At 33.3% G+C, this 23,969-nt stretch overlaps 1 protein-coding gene across 1 annotated transcript in view; it reads right to left on the reverse strand.

The window, feature by feature from the left end:
- Window positions 1–23,969, reverse strand: part of INTS7 (integrator complex subunit 7) — a 67,493-nt gene that overhangs the window by 22,830 nt on the left and 20,694 nt on the right. The window contains exons 7-12 of the mRNA XM_003767682.4: window positions 22,660–22,782; window positions 17,909–18,026; window positions 14,894–15,028; window positions 10,588–10,685; window positions 7,859–8,098; window positions 4,916–5,053 (exon numbers count right to left, since the gene is read on the reverse strand). Coding sequence (XP_003767730.1) covers window positions 4,916–5,053; window positions 7,859–8,098; window positions 10,588–10,685; window positions 14,894–15,028; window positions 17,909–18,026; window positions 22,660–22,782 — 852 coding nt within the window. The remainder of the gene's footprint in view (window positions 1–4,915; window positions 5,054–7,858; window positions 8,099–10,587; window positions 10,686–14,893; window positions 15,029–17,908; window positions 18,027–22,659; window positions 22,783–23,969) is intronic.

The raw sequence follows: 23,969 nt of genomic DNA on the forward strand, positions 1-23,969 counted from the left end.
ATAGCTTTTCATATTATATACTTTGAGGCTCAGTCAAAATATTTCTGAATAACATACCAAGTCATTCTTATATAATACAAATTTAAATCCAAAGAGAAATTATAAATTAAAGTCTATAAATTTTCTTAGGAAAGAATTTACTAGGTAAAAACTTTGGGGAAAATAGAAAATTAGTTTTAGTTCAACATCCTATGCCATATCCTAGAATACATTCAAATGCACACATGCCCTTAATATTTAAGATCATATAAAAAAATTAGAAGGGAAGTATATCATATACATTTGACAGCTATAGGTAAGATATATTTTTGTCTTTTTATAATTTTGTACTGACTTTTTTTAAGGGGGTGATTACTCTTTCCATTTGATAGAGGCAATTATGAAAGAAAAATATAATTCTGATTGCATGAAATGGAAAATCCTTTGTACAGACAAAATTAATGCATTTAGTATGAAGTAACTGGATGTCGAAAAAATCTTTATGACAAATTTCTTAAAAGTTTAGTATCATATATATAAAGAATGTAGATATACATACATTCCTCCAGCTTCACATATGTGTGTATGACCAGAAATCATTTTTCAATAGATAAGTAGTCAAAGAATATGAACACTTGTCAAAAGAACTGCAAACGATTAGCCATCACAGAAAATAATATTCTAATTCACTAATAATGAAAAAAATACAAATGAAAATATCCTTGAGGTTTTACCTCATATTCAGCAAAGTGAAGCAGCAGAATCGCTTTAGAAAGCAATTTGGCATTACAAAATTAAGGTGACCAAAATCTTCATTCCCTTTGACCCAGGAATTCCACCACGAGGCTTCTACCCACTGAGAATAACAAAGTCCTCATATATAGAATATTTATAGCAGTACTTTTTGCTACCACTGAAGTTATCTATCAATTGGGAAACGACTAAATAAAATGCAGCATATGAATATAATGGAATATTAGTGTGCTGTAACAAAAGGATGAATATAAAGAAGCATGGAACAACCCACATGAACTGACAGAGAATAAAGTAAGCAGAGCCAAAAACTAATATAAACATTAACTATAACAAATAATCAAATGGAAAGAACAATCACCAGCCCCCAAAAAAGCAAATACAAAATTATAAAAGATAAACCTATCTCCAAAGAAGAATCATGAGAAGATACCTCAATCCAACTCTTTTGCAGATGTGAGAGGTTCCCAGGTATGGAATATTTTACATAATTTAAGACTTTTAAAATACTGGTTTCTTCCTCTTTTTTTTTTAAACCTAAAAAAGCATACTGACATATAGGATGGCTTTCTGGTAGGAGAGAAGAGGAGCATACTAGGAGAAATATTGATGATATAAAAACAAAAGATATTAAGAAAAATTTGTTTGAAAAAATAAATTGAAGGCTAGCTATTTAGAGTTATTTAAGACTTAATTTATTTAGACTTGCCTATGGAAGTCAACAGTGGCTTTTGCTCACCAATCTGAAAAAGTGTATTTTTTCTGGGGTAAATGGATGAGATAGGGAGGAACTGTAACTATGATTTTATTTGTGTAAGAAAGTCCCTAGATAAAAACTCCCTTTACCTATTCTCTCATAATTGGTATGTTTCAGAGGTAAAACTTGAAGCCAGGGTTTCCTCACTCCAAAGTCAATCGTCTACCCATTCTATCATTATACTTCTCTTTAAGTATACACCTTTTTTGATCTATTTACTAGTCTGTAAAATAGCTGTCTAAAAACTTGGAACCTATTATGAAAAACCAAACAGATGAAAAATTTATATTCTAAATGTCTCCATTTTTTTTTAGTGTTTCTCAAATTTAATTATTTCAAGATCTTTATCACAAAAATTCCTGAAATGTTGATGTCCTATCTTCTCTCTCTCTCTTTTTTTGAAAAATAGCCTATTTCAATCTATATTTAAAAAAACAGCAGTTCTTTCTCTGAAAGCAGATGGCATATTTCATCATTAGCCCTTTGGGATTGTTTTAGATCATTATGTTGCCAAGTCATTCACAATTCTTCACCAAATAATATTGCTGTTAACTGTGTACAGTGTTCCTCCTGGTACTGTTTACTTCACTATGCATCAATTCATGTAAGTCTTTCTAGATTTTTCTCAAATCATCCTGCTTGTCATTTTATATAGTATAATAATATTCCATTACAATTACAGCTTGTTTAGTCATTCTCCATTGATGGGCATCCCTTAAATTTACAATTCTTAGCAACCACAAAAAAAGCCACTATCAATATTTTGTACAAATATATCCTTTTCCCTTTTGTTAGTTATCTTTGGGATAAAGACTCATCAATGGTATTGTTGGATCAAAGGATAGAAACTGTTTTATAACACTTTGGATATAGTTCCAAATTGTTCTTGAGAATGGTTGGCTCAATTTAACTTTTTTTTTTTTTAATTAAATAACTTTTTATTGACAGAACCCATGCCAGGGTAATTTTTTACAACATTATCCCTTGCACTCAATTCTGTTCCGATTTTTCCCCTCCCTCCCTCCGCCCTCTCCCCAAAGATGACAAGCAGTCCTATACATGTTAAATAGATTATAGTAGATCTTGGATACAATATATGTGTGCAGAACCGAACAGTTTTCTTGTTGCTCAGGGAGAATTGGATTTAGAAGGTATAAATAACCTGGGAAGAAGAACAAAAATGCAAGCAGTTTACATTTATTCCTAGTGTTCTTTCTTTGGGTGTAGCTGCTTCTTTCCATTCTTGATCAATTGAAACTAAGTTAGATCTTGTCTTTGTTGAAGAAATCCACTTCCATCAGAATACATCCTCATACAGTATCGCTGTTGAGGTATATAATGATTTCCTGGTTCTGCTCATTTCGCTCAGCATCAGTTCACGTAAGTCTCGCCAATCCTCTCTGTATTCGTCCTGCTGGTCATTTCTTACAGAACAATAATATTCCATAACATTCATATACCACAATTTACTCAACCATTCTCCAATTGATGGGTATCCATTCATTTTCCAGCTTCTGGCCACTACAAACAGGGCTGCCACAAACATTTTGGCACATACAGGTCCCTTTCCCTTTTTTAGTATCTCTTTGGGGTATAAGCCCAGTAGTAGCACTGCTGGATCAAAGGGTATGCACAGTTTGATAACTTTTTGGGCATAGTTCCAAATTGCTCTCCAGAATGGCTGGATGTATTCACAATTCCACCAACAATGTAGCAGTGTCCCTGTTTTCCCGCATCCCCTCCAACATTCTGCATTATCTTTCCTGTCATTCTGGCCAATCTGACAGGTGTATAGTAGTATCTCAGAGTTGTCTTAATTTGCATTTCTCTGATCAATAGTGATTTGGAACACTCTTTCATATGAGTAGTAATAGTTTTAATTTCATCATCTGAAAATTGTTTGTTCATATCCTTTGACCATTTATCAATTGGAGAATGGCTTGATTTCTTATAAATTAGAGTCAATTCTCTATATATTTTGGAAATGAGTCCTTTATCAGAACCTTTGACTGTAAAAATGTTTTCCCAGTTTTCAATGTAACTTTTTAAAAAATCTTTATAAAAATGATCTAGGTTCTTTTCCTCTCTGACATGTACTTGTTGTACATGTTGTAAGACCTCCACACAGGTCATTTAACCTCTCAATTCAAAGAAGTATTATAAATTTAAATAAAGTCTCCTATCTGCACTGGTAGAGAATGGTAAAAAAAAGTAATGTATGATCTTCAAGAACGAAAGTCATTAGAGATCAGAGAACTCGAGGAAAACTTCATGGAAGAAGCAGCATTTTGTATGAGAATCTTATTCCAACAACTCAGATTTTTTTCCCACATCCACTGCTATCTTAACATATAGTTTTCATCCTATACTAATAGGAAGGTTTTATGCAATTAATTAATACTATTGTAGTGTTATTGTTTGTTCCAAATTTCACACTGAAAACCATAAAAGCCCATCCTGTATTCATGTAATGGAGAACATTCATATTTAATAGGCAATTACAGTTAACTAAAGGCAGAGAGAGTTTGCCCGAATTTCCAGTGGTGGTTGGAGCTGAGTTGCCAGCAAACTGGGTGGGTGCTAGTGAGGAGAAGCAGCTAAGTAGCTGGGAATCAGGAAGATTCTTCTGACTTTAAAGCTGACTTTACTCTTTAACTAGTTGTGTAAGCCTGGGTAAGTCACTTAACCCTGTTTGTCTCAGTTTCCTTATCTGTAAAATGAGGGGAAGAAAGAAATAGCAAACCACTCCAACATCTTTGCCAAGAAAACACCAAATGGGGTCACAATGAATTGGACAGGACCGAACAATAAAACTCTGTACTTGAGAACCTCGATATATTGCATTAATGTGAAGATGACAGCAATAACATTTTGTGTATTAAAAAAAAAAAATGTACAGTGAGGCAGCTAGGTGGTGGATAGAGCATCAACCCTGAATTCAGGTGTCCTATATTCTCTTAAAACAAAATAGTAAGTCTTTCCTTTGCTTTTTCCACTTTAAAAAAGATAGGTGAAGGTTCTGCTGAGTGATGGAGAGTAAAAGGTAGATACAGAGAAATTTATTTCTTATGTGCAGAGATACATGATTCTTCTGATTACCGGAAAAGGAAGTAGAGAGTATGGAAAATAGGTAGTGATGATGTGCTAATGAGATTATGTTAATAAGATGTAGTACACTCCCGACTCAAATCTTTAGGACTCTTGCAGAAGCTCCCAAAGACTTGTGGTATGGTTAATATTATATACATTTTATTAAGAAAAAACTTTAAAGTAGAATTCCTCTCCCTACACATCATCCAAACTCTTAAACCAAACCTTGGAATTCATATTTTCGTCCTAAGCAACAAGTATGGTTGGTAATTCCTTATTCTGAGGGTGGTTTTATGTTATCTCTCAACAAAAGTCATTTGAAAAGCTGGTACTTACCATTCTAGATGCCTGTCTGGCAATACGGTAAGCCGTCCAACCGTTAGACACATTCTCAAGTTGTTGTTTAATAACAGTTTTAACTTCAGCAGATAATGCTTTCTGACTGGCTACAAAAATCACAGTAGCCAAAGAAACCTAATGTCAAACAAAAAGAAAAAAGTTAATTTAATTTTCCATATCATAGCAAAGTTAAAAAGTATTTAATTTAAAGTATTACGAACCTCTCAAAATATTCATTCTCTCATTAAATTATTAATTAATCAAAGTTGATTACTATTCTGAAGAATATCTACTCTTCCAAAGGCATATAAAATGTGATCCCATCACCATGACTGGTGTTTGGTCCAAAAGAGTTGGCCAAATAATCATTTGTTTTATATACTAGCATTATTAATAAAATTATTAATTACCCCCCCCCAAAAAATAAAATAAAGTATTACGAAATAACACTCCCCGCTAAAGCACTATAATCTCTTGTCCTGAAACCATTTTCTTTAGCATCATAAAAGCTAAAAAAAAAAAAAAAAAAATCTAAAGTACTTAAACAAAAAAAACTAAAAAATACCTCCTATTGACAGTCTATAATTTGAAAGATTCTTTCATTACACTAGTAGTCAATTCCATTATATGGCTTATTTAGATTAGACCAAATAAAAACAAGCTCTCAAATTTAAGGAACATCAGCTGTCTTCAAGATGAAAACATCACTTCGATTAGAAATGAGCTTAGCTGGTTATTTCAGAACAACCATTATACTGCAAATTCACACACTGGCTTAACTGGCATCTGTTTTATTACTAAAACTTGTTACTAAAAGAAGCCCTAATTCAATAAAGTGCCAACATGCAGTGCCCTCTCGTGGATGAAATATAGAATACTTTTTTGGGTCATATGTGAATTTCTTCCAAGTCAGTTGTTTCTGCCAGCATTTTTCAAGTATTCAATTAATTAATATGTATTTAAGTCCTTACTATGTTGTCAACCACTGTGCTAGGAATTGGATATAAATACATTAAATGAACAATCTCTGCTCTATTTGCAAGCAGTTTTCAAGTAGAGTGTGGAGGGGCTCACAGTCCACCTTCCTCATTTTACAAATAAGTAATCACAGGCTAGGAAAGATTAAACATTTTGTCCCAAGTTACACAGAAGAGTAAGCAGGAGAGGAGGAGTTCAAACCCAGCTCGTTAGATTTCAAATCTAAGAGCCAGGAGAAGAGAAAGCAAAGGAAAAGGAAGGAAAATAACTAATTGTATGGGTCCAACATGGTTATTAGCAAGTTAAAGTATACCAATTGGTACTGAATCAGGACACCATCCCCCTGCCCCTTTTCTCCACATTTTCTGACTCTATGACCTTAGGGAGTTAGAATTCTCCCTGTTCCCCTCCCTATTTATGGTAACAGAATGTTTTGACTAATACCACATTCACTTCTCCTTTAAGATTCAGCCTCAAAATTTCTCACCCAATCTAGATTACAGTAGCTGCAAAAATAGCTTCATTGGACATTATTTCCCTTCCTGTATACTATACACAAACAAAAAGTCTTTTCTGTTCCTCACACAGGATACTCCATCTCCTATGACTCCACATCCAACATGTCTAATGCAATGATACTGTGAGTGCTTTGCAGGCAGGAACTTCTTGCAGGGGAATATATCCCTTCTTCATCTCCTCCTTCCTGAATCCCCTTTTTCCTTCAAGATGCACCCAAAAGCTATTTTTTGACATTCCCTTCACTCTCAAACTACCTTGTAATTTCTTCTTTTCCATTTGTACTTATGGAGATCTAATAGAACTTTATATTTAGAGCTATTTATCTTATACACAGCTCTAAGTCTGTTTTCTCCATCAGAGTATAATTTACCTATGAGCAGAAATTGTTTTGTATATCTGGTACCAAACATGGCACCTGGTACATACTTGATTAATAAATACCTATTGAATTATTAATTGGTAGATAATTTAACCCATTGTTTTTAAATAAGAGGCATTTAATTCATAATTTAATTGCTTCACATACATAAAAAAAAATCATGTCTTTTTGACAGTTGGAATTTAGTTAAGATATTAGCAAGAGCATTTTACTCAACAACTATCTTATAAAACAGGGACAAAGATAGTATAGGATTGTTATGAGAATCAAATAAAATATTTGTAAAGCACTTAGTATAATGTCTGGCATATAGAAGGCAATCAATAAATGCTTATTCCCTTCCATTCCCTTGAAGGTTCTTAGGAAAAAAGGTAGGTTAAGAAGTAGGATAAGAAGTGTATCCAAAGTTAAAAAGAACTTTGCAGATTACAAATGATAACTTAACTCAAATAATGTCCACTGTTCAAAATCAGTCAAACATTATGGTTCTAATTCCAACTTTAAAGTCAATTTTCTTTGTATAGTTTTCTCATTAATGTTGTACTTTCACACATATAATTCATGACTCTTAACACCTAAATTCAATGCCCCGGCTGTTTTAATATTAGGTCAAGTACTATAAGATATTTACTTCAAAGGGTTAGTGTTAAGGTTCAAAAAAGATTAGGAACAGAGATTTAGAGTTGGAAGGGGTTTTTAAGGTCACTGAGTCCAATCCTTTTATTCTGCATATAAAGAAACAGAAGCATGACAGGTAGTGAAAACAGGTGAAGGGGCTTGCCCAAAGACATACGGGAGAGATGTGAATCCATACCCTATGACTCTACATCCAATATCTTATAATTGTGTATAATACAGTGATCCTTTGGACTTTGTCTCCTCAGCACTTAGCACACACTAAAGTAGGCATAAGAAAAATGTTAACTGTCTACAGTAACTGTAAAATAAGTTAATTATTACTAAAGTAAGCTTAAGTGTTACAGTGGTATAAAAGTTTTCAAAATAGATGCAACTGGCCCCAGGTCTATTCATCAACAATCCATTCCAAAGAAGTGGTTTCCTACCAAAAGCTCCTGTTGTTTATCTGTAGCAGAACGTCCAATCACTTTGTAGAGTTCCATTAAGTCTCCAAGCATCCCATCACCCAACACAGGCAGCTGCATGGCAATGGAAGCTAGGCAGTGACACATGAGAATCCTGGATGCATCCTGAGCACTGTGCAACTGAGTCAGCAAAGACTCAACTACTGACTGGCTAAGATGAGGACGGCACTTGGCCAACTTCACCATACAAGTCAAAGCAATCTGCATATATATTATTTAAAAAAAAAAAAAAAAAAGTTTAGTCAATTTTCATTTTCTAGTACCTAAATTCAACTTCATCCTTATTGCAAAAGAATTATGTGCACTGTTTCTTAACAATATGGTAGGCTAACTTCTTGAAGAAAAATATAATTTTCTTTTAGGAATACTTGATGTATTGAGTTAATATAATCCTATAAGTTTTACTAGCCTCATCATGCTTAAAACTAAATAATAAAAGTAAAGCCAATGCCTTTTTGATATACTTGGAACAAGGCCTGAGAATCTCCTGGAAAATTAAGAGAAAAAGTATTTATGTCCAAATCTAAATGTCATTATCTCTTGGTCTTTATTCACAGAATTAGAGAAATTCAAGTGTGGGTGGGACAGAACCTCAGTGGCCATCTATATTAAACTACATGGAATAAAAATCCCATGTGTATTATCCTAGAAGCTCTTCTTGCCCTTGCCAGAGTAAGAAAAGGTTCCTCGCTTTTCCTCGAAGTGCCATTACATTCTAAAAAGTTATTAGCTCTTGAGTAAATCTTGATCTTCTAGAAACAATTTTAAAATTGGAGGGAGCCACTAACTTGGGATATATTATCACCTGACCCTTAGGATAAGAGTCAACCCCTACTTTTCACATTTACAAAATGAAAAGGATGGATAAAATTATTTCCACGATCCTTTTAAGAGATATGAAATTACATAATCTAAGGAGACCTTCAGCAATTATTCCAATCACTCTCATACAATAGATGAGTAAATTAAGGTACAAGGAGGGTTAAGTGCCTTGTTCATGGAGTGCCAACTAGTCCTTCTTATTCATCATTACAACTAAGTTTCCAATTTTGGGAATAACAATGCTGAAGAAAGCAATGCTGGATATTAATAGTAGTGATATGTCATGGGAGTCACTATGTCTAAGACATGAGCTTCCTTTATCATGTGCTCTCCTACCATGTTGGTTCTTCACTCCTAAGTGAAGGCTATCCTATCTCTAACTCTTAATTTCTCCTTGTATCTCTGGATATGGTTATCCTTGGGTAATCTGTATCCATTCTATTGGGATAAGATCATAGGTGTGCTTGTAAGCCCTTTTCTCAGAAAAGATGGTCTTCTAATGTCCAAATTCCCATCAGGTAAAACTTATTAAAAGGTACCAAACACATATTTATTTATCCCTCTCCTGTGGGGACCATTCTTCAGTGCTATTTCTTTAATTTCCCACCATTATGAGCTGAAATTTTCTTTTCACTCTTCTTTTCCAGGTCTTGCCTTACTCTGATTTTTTGTCATGTTTCCACAGTCCCACCTCTTGTTAAATATACTAAAGATTATCCTTTCACTATGCACATGGCGACTATTAGTTTACTTCTGTTGCATAACCATTCCCTCACCATTCATATAACTTTTTGGTATATTATTATTTCCCAAAAAAGGTATTAATTCAGTGCAAAGAGTTGTTGGAAACTAGACAGCATTTACAATTTTTTTCCTCTTTCTCTTCTTATTTGCTAGCTTCTTTGTTCTTTCTTCTACCCCTTAGTTCAAACTATTTTTAAGTGATAGTTTATATATATTAAGAATTGACTTATTTAGTTTTTTCTTATAATTGTATTTATTTACCTTTCTTGTGTTTTTTTTTTTTGTGTTTCTTTTTGTGTTTTTGTGTGCGCATGTGTTTTTTTTTTTTAAATCAGTGCTGCTTTACATTAAAATGTTCAGGATGTCACTTGCTTTTAAAGTACACATACATACTATTCCTTCCATTGATTTCTTTTGTGTTTAAAAAGCATACATCATTTCTCTGATTTCTTGTCACTGTCAAGTAATCCTGGGTTACTCAAATTGGCCTTTCTTCATATTTAAATATTTTCCTCCTGGCTAATTTCCAATTTGTTTTTGTTGAAATTGTGAATTTTAAGAATTATGTCCCTTAAAGTTGAAGTATGAGACTTAAAAATAAATATTAGAAACTATTTCTGCTTATCGTGTGGATTCAGCTCTAGGTACTCTATATCTAACGCATAATTACCTCGTTCTAAGATTTTTTGAGTTGTTGAAGATTGCAGAAAAACTGATTTGCCATTTTGTCAGTTAAGGTCTCAAAGAAGTGTTTTCTAATTGCTTGTAAGTAAGACAGTACCAAAACCCAGAACCAAGAAACTTCATATATAACAAATATCAATATTCATGTGAATATTTATAGCATTCCATCAGCTTTTGGTAAAATAAATAGTTTTATCATCAATATTTTATGTTTTAGATTATAAATTCCAAATTAGAAGAGACTGTCAATTTCATCTACTTTATACAGTTTTCAAGACTATTTTATGTAAACATATGCTTATCCTTCTCAGTAGTTTAAAATTTTATTTTGTCCATTTTTTGGTGATAATTTAAATTAAAAGACACAATTTTAAAGTGACAATTAAAATAAAGCCTTTTGTTTATATAATATAAACAATTACATTAAGCAGGTAATTTACCTTTAAAGTTGCTTGAGCACCTGGACTATCATCTTGACTACAAAGCACCAGGAGAGACTCAAGGCCAAAGACTGCATCCTGTTCCAAAGCCAAAAGTTCTAGAGAAATAAATTACAAATTCTGATGTGATATTAAAAATAAAAGATAATTATACTGAGAACAAATAGCCTGAGAAACAGAAATCCCCAAAATTTATAAGGCTATTACAAAGACAGTAATAAGACCAAAATAGTTTCAAAGAGAAAAAAAAAGAAATGTATTATTTCTTCTGAAATTAAAATCTTTATGCTTTATTAACTCCTTCATTACTTTAATGAAAAATAGTTTTTTAAAAAACCTTACACTTATTAAAATCAGAAATCAATTATCAAAAAGTTAAAGTTTTTGGGTGGGGAATACTATAATAAACAGCATAAAGCATGCTATGTCTACTTCCATAGATAGCATGTTTAAGTTATAAATGCTTAAAACTGCCCTTTAAGAGACACATAGAGGCAGCTAGGTGATGTAGTGGATAGAGCACCAGCCCTGAGGTCAGGAAGACCTGAGTTCAAATTTGGCTTCAGACACTTAATACTTCCTAGGCTGTGTAACCATGGGCAAGTCACTTAACCCCAATTGCCTCAGGGGGGAAAAAAAGATACAAAATTATGTGCAGAATACTGTAATTTCTGTGGAAATATTATGCAGGAAAACAAAGATTTATGGTTTAGAAAGCTAAATTATACTTATAAGATGTAAATATAAACCAAAACAGAACTCTTGCAATCTCATTAAGGTTGTAAAATCAGACCAAAAAAGAAAGAAATCCTTTGTATTAAAAATGCTATTTTATGTTTGTAGCAGACTTTTTTGTAGTAGCAAGGAACAAGAAACTGAGTAGGTAACCATCAGTTGATGAATGGCTGAATAAATTATGGTATATCAATGTAATGGAATATTATTGTTCTTTAAGAAATGATGAGCAGGCTGATTTCAGAAATTGCAGTGATGCTGAGTGAAGCGAGCAGAACCAAGAGAACATTGTACACACTTAAGAGAAAGATTATGTGATGATCAACTTGTGTTGATTTAGATCAATTTCAATAGACTTGTAATGGGGAGAAACATATGCAGTTTCAGATACTCAACATCTTCCATCAATTCCCTTAGTGGTCCTCTTTTCTTTGATTAGAAAGCTGGAGAGTTAAGGCACTAAATTTCTTCCAAAGATTTTCTTTATAGGGACCTGGGATATGAATTAGAATTTCTAGGGAGTTACCCACTTTATCAGAAGCTCTACTTAGTTTCTACTCTATGACCTTCCACATTTGTAACATTCCACTTTTCAACTTCCCTTTGAGTGCTGTGTTCTCCAATAGATTTAAGGGCAGGGTTTGTCTTTCGTATTTACATCCCAAGCGGTTAGCATGGCATAGTATCTAGCACAAAGTATGTGTTTAATAAATGTTTATTTTTTTATGAATATGGAAATTGTTAGGGTGATATCTACATTACAGACTATAACTATCTGCTCTGGGCACAGGGATTCTATGTAACATTCCAAAAGTTTTAGTGGAGCATTAAGCTATTAAAATTTAAGCTATTAAAGCTTTAAACTGTACTGAGACTTTTTGTAACACTCTATATATTCATAGATAGAAATATTTCAACATAAACCAGGTAGGCAGTTCAGTGGATGGATTACTGGGTCTAAAGTCAAGACCATCTGAATTCAAATCTGGATTCATCCATTTATCCCTTCATTGGTCCATCCATCTGTCCCTTTTTCTTTCAATAGAAGGGAGAGACAGGAGGCAGCAAGTACCAGGCAGGTCAAACTACCACCACCACCACCACCACCACCACCACCACCACCACTCTGATCACCATTTCCCCACAAAACCTCTCAGAAACAGCCCAGGATTCAGAACCCAAGAGCCTTGAATACAGCAAAGCTTCTATCCCAGTGTCCTTGACCATTATCCTATGAAGCAATCCCTGTTAAGATATAGTCTAGCAGTTTTTCCTGAAGGAGGTACAGCCATAGCTATTTAATATCCAGAAAAGATCTTCCTCTCAATGATCTTAGCATCAGAAACTGATATGATTTTTATCAATAAAAATGACATCAAAGAAGCAGCAATAAGCAAAACAAACTCTAAAGATGTATGAAAATATTTAAACTTCTTTTTGGATTTAACAAAGAATCTGAGTGGGTACCCATAAATTGGGGAATGGCTAAATAAGTTATGGTGCATATGATGGAATACTACTGCACTGTTAGAAATGAAAGAATAGTTTCAGAGAAATTTGGAAAGCCTTGTGTGAAGTGATGAAGGACAAAATGAATAGAACCAGGAAAACAATTTATACAATGATAATATAGCAAAAACAAAAAATTTTGAAAATCTTAATAATAATAACTCTAATCAGCATAGTGAATAATAAAAATTCTAGAGGTTTAATGATGAACCATACCACCCACTTTATAAAGACTTAAGAGTGCAGACTGAGGCACATTATTTTTGGATATTTCCAATATAGAAATGTGATGAGCTTGCCTATACATGTCTGTAATAAAAGTTTTGTTTTTCTTTGGTTCTCAATCAGAAAGTGATGGTGGGAGGGAAAGATGGTAGATTTTTGCTCATTGCAGTTTTTCACTTAAAAAAAAAAGGCATTACCATTTGCTTTACTACAGTATCCTAACCATAGAACTTTTCTGTTTGATTTGCATTTGAAACTTTCCATGTGTCAATCTTGCCTTATGGATTGTGAGCTCCTTCAGAGCAGGTACTTTTCTATTTGTATCTCTAGCACTTTAAAAAGTGCTTTGCACGTAGTAGGCATAAATGCTTTATTCGTTCATTTACTCTATGCAATTGTACAAATAATGCTTATTCAAAAAGAATTATACCAACCAGTAAATAGGTTTGATTATTTAAATCAGAGCAACACACAAATTTATACAGAATGGAAGGCAAGAAGTGCTTCTAAGGAGATGTGCTCCAGACAGACTTACTAAAGACTAAAATGAACTATGTATTTATAATTCCTTTACAGAAGACTAAAGTAAGCAAACAATATAACTGGCAAACTTCTGATAGATACTGCTAATGAACACTCGGTGCCATGCACAGTGCAGTAGTAAAATAACCAGTAGATTTAGAACTAGAAAAAATAAGATTAAAATTCCAGTTCTAGTCCCTACCCCCTGGGTGTGAAACTTCCTTAGTTTCCTGATGTTCCAAATAGAAGTTGGACTAGATGATCTCCACGATCTGTTTTAGAGAGCCAAGGGTTACCTTACTCATGCGTTGAATGCTTAATAAAGATTACTTTACGATCATCAAATGCATATACATGTCTTTTAAAAACCTTATAGTCAATAGACGGAAAAAAACTTCATAATATATAACATAATACTTTTCCCCCTAACTAAAATAATTAAATTCAATGTTTTAGATAAAATAAGCGTGTTAGGTTGAATCACCTTTTGTTGTTTCAGCCCTTAAGTATATTTAATGGGGACCTTGAAATGATCACACATATTTTTCCCCAGCTTCCCATGGTATATATACTAATAAAAGAATTTAGGACATGATGGTTAACTTCAGAGAAGATACCTATCAGGAAGTCAATACAGTGTCCCTACCTGCAAGAATATAGATATTATTCTTACTCATTTTCTTTCCTTTTTGATCTGATTTTTCTTGTGCAGCAAGAGAATTATATAAATGTTTACACATATTGGATTTAACATATTTTTAACACGTATAACACTTATTGGATTGTTTGCCATCTAGGGGAGGGTTGGGAAGAAGGAAGGGAAAATTTGAAACACAAGGTTATGCAAGGGTCAATGTTGAAAAATTATCCATGTGTATGTTTTGAAAATAAAAAGCTACAGATATTAGAAGAAAATCTGGAGGAAATGCAAATACAATGCATTTGACATTCTAAGCTCACTACCTACATAGTAAGAATTTGCATCATTCTTATTTTGCTTAGTAAGCTTTGAGATAATCTTTATATAAGCCTCTGGTAAAGCGAAAAGCAAGAGAGATGTTATGGTGTCAAGTAAGAAATACTGGACACTTAGCACTTGAAGTCAGGAAAACCTGGGTTTAAATCCCACCTGTGATACTTACTAGCTTTGTGACCCCTTTGGTGATAAGTCACAATTTACCAACCAAATCCTATGATAGAACAAACTACTTAGAGATTAGAAAACAAACAAAAACACACACACACAAAAAAAAAACCACAAACCAAACTGAGATGAATGTGTAAGTCCTCAACCCAAAAAATTGCTTAAATTTACCTTTTTCTTGACAAGAAGCAGTTATATTAGTTAGGACCCTCACTCCATGAACAGCAATACCTCGGTTATTATGGTAACAGCATTCTTGTGCCAATTTGACTAAATCAGAAGACCTTGGTGAAGTAATTGTATTTCCTAAATGAACAGAAGAAAAAACCAAACAGTACATGTAATTCTTTAGCAACTTCCTGATGTGGATTATGTAACCTTAAAATTTTTTTAAGTTAAAACTTCTTTCCTTACTTTCATCTCATTTTTTCCATTCCTACCAATATTATAACATTTCTTCTCCCTCTATCAGGAAGAAAAAGATTGGATAGGTAAAAATAATTTTAAAATGATTTCACTTCCTAAGTTTACCCTGATCTTGCCTTTAAAAGGACTATGTATTTATAATTTCTTAACAAAAGACCAAAGCAAGCAACCAACATAATTGGATATTCTGATAAACATTTATTGCTTATGGACACTCAGTACCATGCCCAGTGTAGTAATAATAATAGTAGTAGATTCAGAACTAGAAAAAAATAGATTAAAATTCCAACTCCAGCCTCTATTTCCTAGATGTGAAACTTCTTTACCCTTTCTAATCCTTTAGTATCTGTGCCATAAGCTGCAGAATTTCTTGTTTTTTTGGACACATGAATGTTGATGATGGAACATATGTATTGTGTAGATTCAGTTTTGGGTCTAGATTCTGAACCCAAAGGTAACAGGGGGTAACACTCCAAAGGAAGACAGGAAAGGAGAGATTGGGGTCAAGTTTTAAAATGACTCCTTTTTTTAGACCACATTTCAAAGTGTGTCCTGGTCTCTCTTGCAGAAGATCACCTTGTCCCTTCTTATAGATTGCCAAATTATAAATTCTTTGGAAATAACTTCCTTGGTTAAATTAAGAGCCTATTAATAGTATTACTTTACTATCACCTAAATATTATGTTGCCTTAAAATTATTTAATAACAATTACATTTCACATAATAAAATTATCTTGACAAAATGATATTAATTTTTAATGAAAAAGACAACCATGCATACTTAATAGAGAACTATGATACAACAGAAAGAGAACTAGACTGAGAGTCCAAAGACTTGGGTTTTGAGGTCTAATCCTGACATTCAGGAATTTATAGTAACAAGTCACAATCTCTCTTTTATCATTTTCAAAATTGTGGTACTCCTGCTCCTAGCAGTTATATAGCACACACCAAGTGTCAAGTACTGTATTAAATCCTCTATAATTATTATCTCATTTGATCCTCATTAACAGTCTCGGGAGAGAGGTACTATTAAGCAAACAGAGGTTAAGTTGTTTGCCTAAGGTCGCACAGCTAGGAAACGTCTGAGGTGGTTTCTGAACTTAGCCCCAGAAATCCATCCACTATGCCATCTAGCTGCCTGCCTCACTTCACAGAGTTGCTGGAAGTAAAGTATTTGTAAGCCGCAAAGTGATATATAATAGAAATCATTATTGTTGAGACTTGCAGCTCAGTGGACAGTTAGATTGCCCTCTTAACACCCCAATGTTGATGAAAGTGAGTTGGAAAACTGGGCATATTAATTATATTCAAATATAAATAAAACAAAGCCAAATATGAATGATTCTGGGTGTTTAGTCATACCATTATCCTTTTTTCCTTTGTATGGATAATTAAGAACAATGACTAAATAAGTGTTTATATAGCTATATACACATCATGTACATCTATATTTATTCCTTCCACATTGCAACTTTCCCTGTCATGATTTTGATATATTGTGGGTCAGCACAAGAAATTAAATGGGAATTTTTCTGAGTTTTGAGGAAACTGCCGACGACAAGCAAAAACCAGCAGAGAGCCTATGACCCAATATTTAACCCAAATGTTTTAATAAGGTACTGTAAACACCCATAAAAGAAAAAGAAAAAATTCAGACTTTCTCTGGTACAAAGGGAGGGCCAAAAATTTTTACATGGACTTTTCAGATCTCACTCCTAATCCTCACAATGTGGAAGGGATAATTGTACTTAAACTGCCTGGAATAGTAAAAAAAAAGTGCTGACTTTGAAGCCAGAGAACCCAAGGTTACCTCCTGACTGCTATTTACTCTGTGTGACCTTAGGAAAGTAATTTTACTTTTTAGGATCCAATTTCTTCATCTATAAAATGTAGCAACTGATATAACTGCTAAGGTCCCGTCACTCTAAATTATATGATATGGAGCCAAATGAAAAAAACATTAAGCAAAAAGTATATGTGCGGGCAGCTAGGTGGCAAAGTAGATAGAGCACCAACCCTGAAGTCAGAAGTACCTGAGTTCAAATCTGGCTATAGACACTAAATACTTCCTAGCTGTGTGACCCTCAGCCAGTCACAACCCCAATTGCCTCAGCAAAAATTACAAAAAAAGCCAAAAAGAAAAAAAAAAAGCATATCTGATTATTTCACACTTGACACAGCCAGTTTTGCTTTCTCTGGAATATTTTTAAAAAGGAAATTGCCTTATATTATCAGTTAAAATCTTGTCTACTGTAGCTTTTTGCAAAAGAGGTGTTTAATCAAATGACTTAATTGATCATAAAAACAAAACCAGAGCAAAACATCCCGCAAATCTTGCTGGAAAAAAAAAATCAGGATAAAAGCCTTATTAGTAAGTAAATTATTACTTTTTGAATACAAGTTAATATGTACCTTTGTATTGTGGGATTTAATCAATTTTGTTCATTATGGCATGTCTTTATAAATACAATAAATAAATCATTCATTTGGTTATCAGATTAAGTATAAAACCACATTACCATTTTAAGTAACCATTAAAGTACTGTTCTACCCCACATAGGAATTTTTTTAATAAGTCAAAGGAAAGCAATGCTCTTGAATTATGATCCCGCTCCATCCAAAGCCAATTATCAGCAATTGATGGGCTATTTGATAACTATAACAAAAGTTGGAATACCAGAAAAATACTTGATCTTTCAGGATTCTAATTTTATGAAATTGAGTAATAACCTGAAGAAGACTTCTTATCCTCTTTACCTGGAGCAAGGCTGAAGTAATGCTTGATTGCTATGGTCCCTGATAATGTGGACAGAACAGAGAGCATTCCTAGTTTCAAACTGTCATAAGGAGTTTGGAGAGCACATTCACAAAGTACCTGAAATTCAAAATTGACACAAATAAAAGGGTTAAACCACTCCTCAGTATCATTCTGATATCTACTTAGTTTAATTTTTCTAGATTTTAAACAAATTAAATACCAGTTATAATTTTATAAGAGGTAAAATCAGAATCACCTTGGCATCTTTAAGAAATACTTTTCTGAAAAATTACAATAAAGACAATGAACCCAATATTTACCCTCTCTTTACTTTGCTTGGTTTTCTTTGCTACTTATTATCTGTTGGAATCTTTACAAAGTGTTAAGACATTGGAGTTGATAATGACAATAGTTATCTGGTTTGGCATGGTTCAGTGTGATTGATTTGATCTTAGAAAGAGATATTTTGGGCCAGAACTTGAAACAAGGTACTAAGTGGAACTGATAGAAACAATGCTTGTGTTCACACCTTTAGAGAGCTCATAAGTATCTAAGTACTCAATGGAATTCACACGTTTGGGAGAGTCAGGGTTTAGAAAGAAACATCGAATACATACTTCCCTTAGGGCCAGAGAGCACTCTGGGAGATAACCCAGAATCCCTCTTCCTCCAGAAGATGGAGTTAACTTTGGGAGATCACATATATAGGAAGCTCTTGGAGCTTGAGTTTTTAGTTCTTCTTGTGGGACTGACTGGAGTTAGTTACTTGAGGAGTTACTAGAAACTCTGGGAGCTCGAGAGAGATTTACTTGGAGTTGGAGAGAGCTCTTGGAACCCACAAGCCCTATCTTCGAGGCAAGAGATTCATTGCATCTTCTACCTTGGTGCTGGCTGGAGGCTGAAGAAAGCAGAGGCAGAAGCCAAGGACAAAGCTGCAAGATCTCTTGGAGCCAGGCAGAGAGTTAGGCCTCAACTAACTGGGCTATTTTGGAAGGAGAAATAAACATTTGCATTTTTACCAGCTGGCTGTGATTTTGGAATAATTATTGATTATAACTGAAACTAAGGCTGCCTCCAGAAAACCTTCACAATTATCATCATCATAGCTAGCCTTTATATGTTGTCTATCATCTGCCAGGCACTGTGTTCAGGACTTTACAAATATAATCTTATTTGATGTTCACAATAATCCTGGGACTTAGGTACTATTATTATCTCCATTTTATAGTTAAAGAAATTGAAGCAAAGAGAAGTTAAGTGACTTACCCAAGTTCACACAGGCTGGATTTTTACCTCAAGTCTTTCAACTTCCAATTAAGGGTTGCCTAAAATCCTACATTTATGGATTAATGTTATTTTGTGTATGTGTTCATAAACTCCATGAAAGCAGGTTCTGTGTCATATCTAAAATACCTATATCTCTCCTAACAACAAAGAATTCTGCACCTAATAGGCATTTTTTACTCATTGAGGTTGAAGTACTCTTTTTAGAATATGATATATTCCAAAACATACTGTTTGTCAACAGATCATAATCAATTCAGGTAGGCATTTATCAAACAGTTACTAGGCATTACAAGCATCCTGGTCTTCAAGAGACAATAAGACAACACATGTCAGATACAAACCTCACCAAGTCCTCCCTCTTCCTAACTTTTCTGTAGAGGACATCACCATACTCCTAGACTCACAGCTCAGGGGGTCATCTAGGACTCGTCACTGCTTTCACCCTCCATAACCAATCTGTTGCCAAGTCCCATTAAGTCTCCATTCCGGCTATTTGCCTGCCTCTTCTCCAGATCCCAGTCACTACTCCCATCCTTGTTTAGAAGCTTCTTCCTGACGGAAGACTCTCCTTACTATAGTGCATCTTCCATTAGGTTATCAAAATGATCTTACTAAAGAAAAAAACTCACCATATTATACTCCCACTGTTCCTAAGTCAATAGATTCCAATGGTTCCTTATCATCTCCAAAACCAGAAAATTTTCTGGCATTCAAAGCCCTTCTTTGATGTTTTCACTCTTCTTATTGCCTACCTCAACTTCCTATCTGCTGCATGATCCAGTAACATGGGCTTTTCTGCAGTTCCTCACAAAAGACATTCCATTTTCTGACTAGGATATTTTCATTGGCTATTTCCCTCTGCCTGGAATTCTTTCGTTCATCTCAGGTCTTGGTTTCCTTCAAGAACCTTGCTAAAAACCCACTTTCTATAAGAAGTCAATCCCAATCCCTTATAATGCTAGTGCGTCCCCTTTGTTTATTAGTTCCAATTTGTTCTCTATATAGTTTGTACAGAGTTACTTGCATACTGTCTCCTTTGTAGCCTGAGTTTTATTGAGAGTAAAGGCTATCTTTTACCTTTGTTTATATGCCCAGACCTCAGTACTGTGCCTGACCAATAGTTTGCACTTAATAAACGCTTGCTGATTGGCTAAGAATTAATCTAGTAAACACCTGTCACAATAAGACAATGTCAAATCAAAGGCCATCTTCAACAACACTAAATAAATAAATTTCACCTCAAATTATTCATTTAAATTTAAAATTATAATTTTAGCCTTCAATGAACTAGTACATTTGTTTTTATATGCATATTGTTACAGAGTATTTAAGAAAAAAGAAGAAAGGAGCAAGTCAGTGATCCTCATAAGTCTTGCTGTGAGAAGCAAACTAATTCTCTTTTGAAACACAGTCTTTCAAGCCAATGAGATTAGAATGAATGTAATCATTCAAAGATGCTTAACAAATGGGTTAAAACAGCCTGATATTATCAAAAGTACAGGCAGTATACTAAATATAATGGTGAAAGTGTTATAATGGTAAGTGATTATAATGGTAAGAGAGTCAAGAGATAGGAGTTTTAGTTCTGCTTTAGACACTTAATAGCTATTTTACTATAAGCAAGTTGCTTAAAATCATCAGAAACTTAGTGTCCTTGTCTTAACAATAGGGACAATAACACCCACATTACCTACACTACACCCACAGAAGCATATAGTTTGTCTTTTGATTTTTTTCCTCTTTAACTGTATGTAAAATCTTTTCAGTTTTATGTAATATGAATTATCTATCTTCTAAAATTGCTTTTATTTCTTGTTTGGCAAAGAATACATCTTCTATGATTAACTGTGAAAGATATATAATCTGTTTCTAACAACACAATAGGAAAGATGATGTGAGGAAGACACTTTTTCAATCTTCAAGCACTATTTAAATCTGAGTAATTTTTTTCTTTATAGTATCTGTATCTCCCTAAAAAGACCTTTTATAGTCATATTAAGCTGAAAGATAGAACCTAAAAGACTGAACAAAAATAGCTGAGTATTATTCTAACTCTACTACTTCCTAAGTAATAATTGGGTACATTGGACTCCTAGATGCAAAATGGAGATACTTAGATAAAAAGAATAGAGATTTTTTTTCAATGTATTGATCAGTGTGATGAATTTTCTCTCTTCCCTTTTTTATTTTTTAAAAGTCTGTTATAAAGCATAGCTCTATCTCAAGGAGTGGGAGGGAGAATAGCATAGTTTAAATAAGCTTATGTGATATAAAGACAAAAAGTTTTTCATAAAAAACAATTTTTTAATGATAGTTCTGCTCTTTTGAGTTTAAGGATTGCTATAAAAGGAAATCCTCTTTTATTCAGTTTGGACTGGTCCTTATGAGGAAAGAGTGATTTTTGTTTCTCTGATGCTTGAAGTATTAAGAGAGAAGCCTAGGAGAAGTTCATGTCAAAACCTGAACCTTATTTCACCTCTATGGAATACTTTCCTAGATGTGATGATTTTCCAGGAAAAACTGAATATTGATTGAAAGTTTTAATTCTTTAACTTGTTTCTTTTAATTTTTGATTTAGTAACTGATTTTTAACCAGTTTTTATCTTTAATGTGTGTTTATTGCATTTTTAGGACTTTGAATCTGCTCTACAATTAGTCCAAAATAAGGACAGGATGCTCAAAGCTATTGGCATGAGGATGAAAATTTTGACCATGAAATATAAAAGTCAATTCCCTTTGAATTTGAAAAAAGCAAAACTGAGTAATTATATTTGATTAATTAAATTTCAGTATTCTTCATGATGAATATACAATTTTCAATGGGGTAAACAGGTCTACAATCTCATAAAATATGAAAATCTAAAAATAAAGAATGTGATTAAGATTTCAAACAAAACTTTCAAGTAAAAGATTTCAAACAAAACTTTCAAGTAAGTTTAGTATTATTAAAAAGCAATAGAAAATTCCAAGAACATCTCTTCATGAAAAAAGAAATAAATACCTCTTAGGTGGGGATGGAAAAACATTAATAACTACATTTCCCCCAATTTCATTAAGAAGGAAAGGATTAAGAAAAAAATTGCTACTATGTAACACTAGAGAAAATATGAAAGGCAAACTTCAGCAAGAAGTTGTAGGAAAATAGACAGCTTTATATCACTGGTAAGTGGTTAAGAGTAGAATGGAGACTGGGAAGAGGGACTTAGCATTGGTGATGTGGTGCTATAAAACCAAGTATTTTTTTTTAAGATTTTGAACCCTAGGAACATATAGTTTAATACTCAACAAAAAGTATGATTTTAGGTCTATTATGTTATCAATCTTTATCCCAAATATTGATCACTGAGATTGTATTAGATGAAAAAGAAACAAAAATAACAAAATTGAGGCCCCGACCACATTTAAAATCACATTTAAAACATCATTCAGTTCTTCCAACATAGATAATTAAAAGTCTACATACCTGAATGTTCTCTTTGCTCCATGTATGTGGTGTTTTATTTGCAAGTAACTTCAAGTCCTGAATAGCAAGTCTCTTTACTGCTTTCCTAGGATCATTCTTCAAGTATTGTAATAAGAGTTGAATCTACAAAGGAAATAATGTTACACAAATTAGGGTTTAAAAATTTTATTTGGGAACTGAAGGCATAATTTATAAATTACCAAGACATCTTTTAATAAAACATTTTGTGTTTTTTTTTTTTTTTTTACATTCAAGGCTATAATAAGAGATTTCATTCAATTTATAAATACAACCATATCTCAGAAATATTGAGGTTTTAGTTCTAGATCACCACGATAAAACAACTATCACAATAAAACAAACCCACATAAATTGTTTGTCTTCCAAGTGCATATAAAAGTTATGTTTATATTACACTGTAGCCTACTGAGAGTGCAATAGTTTTGTGTCTTAAAAAAAATGTAAATATCTTAACTAAAAAAAATTTGACTTAAAAAATGCTAATCATCACCTGAGCCTTTAGCAATTCATAATCTTTTTATGGTGGAAGATCTTGCCTCATTGTTGATGGTTGATGACTGATCAAGACAATGGCTGCTGAAGGCTGGGGATAGCTGGGGCAATAGAAATTGTCAAATAAGACAACAAAGAAGTCTGCCACACTAGCTAACTCTTCCTTTTTGCTTGAACACTTAGAAGCCACTGTGAAGTTATTAACTGGCCTAATTTCAATATTATTCTGTTTCAGGGAATAGGGAGGCCCAAGGAGAGGGAGGGAGAGAGAAAAGGGAACAGTCAGGCAGTAAAGTGGTCAAAACATGCACAAAATTTATTAAATTCATCATCTTATAAGGGTGGGGTTGGTAGCACACCATAACAATTACACAACATCACAGATCACCATAACAGATATAACAACAATGAAAAAGTCTAAACTATTTTGAGAATTACCAAAACACAAAAGAGACATGATATGAGAACATACTGTTGAAAAAATGGCATCAACAGATTTATTTGACATAGGGTTGCACAAACCTTAAATTTGGAAAAAACAACAAAAAAAAAAAACTAGTATTTGTGAAGTACAATAAAGCAAAGTACAATAAAATGAAGTATGCCTGAAAGTTATCCTAAAAATTTATTTAATTGTCCAAATAATTAGCTAAGTTCCCACAGAAATCTCATTGTAAATGGTAATTAAGTGCCATGGTTATGCAAACACATCTATTTAATTCATGATATAGATTTAACAGTGTATGTTTGCTGTGAAACACAAACACAAATTTGCTATACTAATTAGTCAAATGGAA

This window comes from Sarcophilus harrisii, chromosome 4 (genome assembly GCF_902635505.1).
Source record: "Sarcophilus harrisii chromosome 4, mSarHar1.11, whole genome shotgun sequence".
NCBI lineage: Eukaryota > Metazoa > Chordata > Mammalia > Dasyuromorphia > Dasyuridae > Sarcophilus > Sarcophilus harrisii.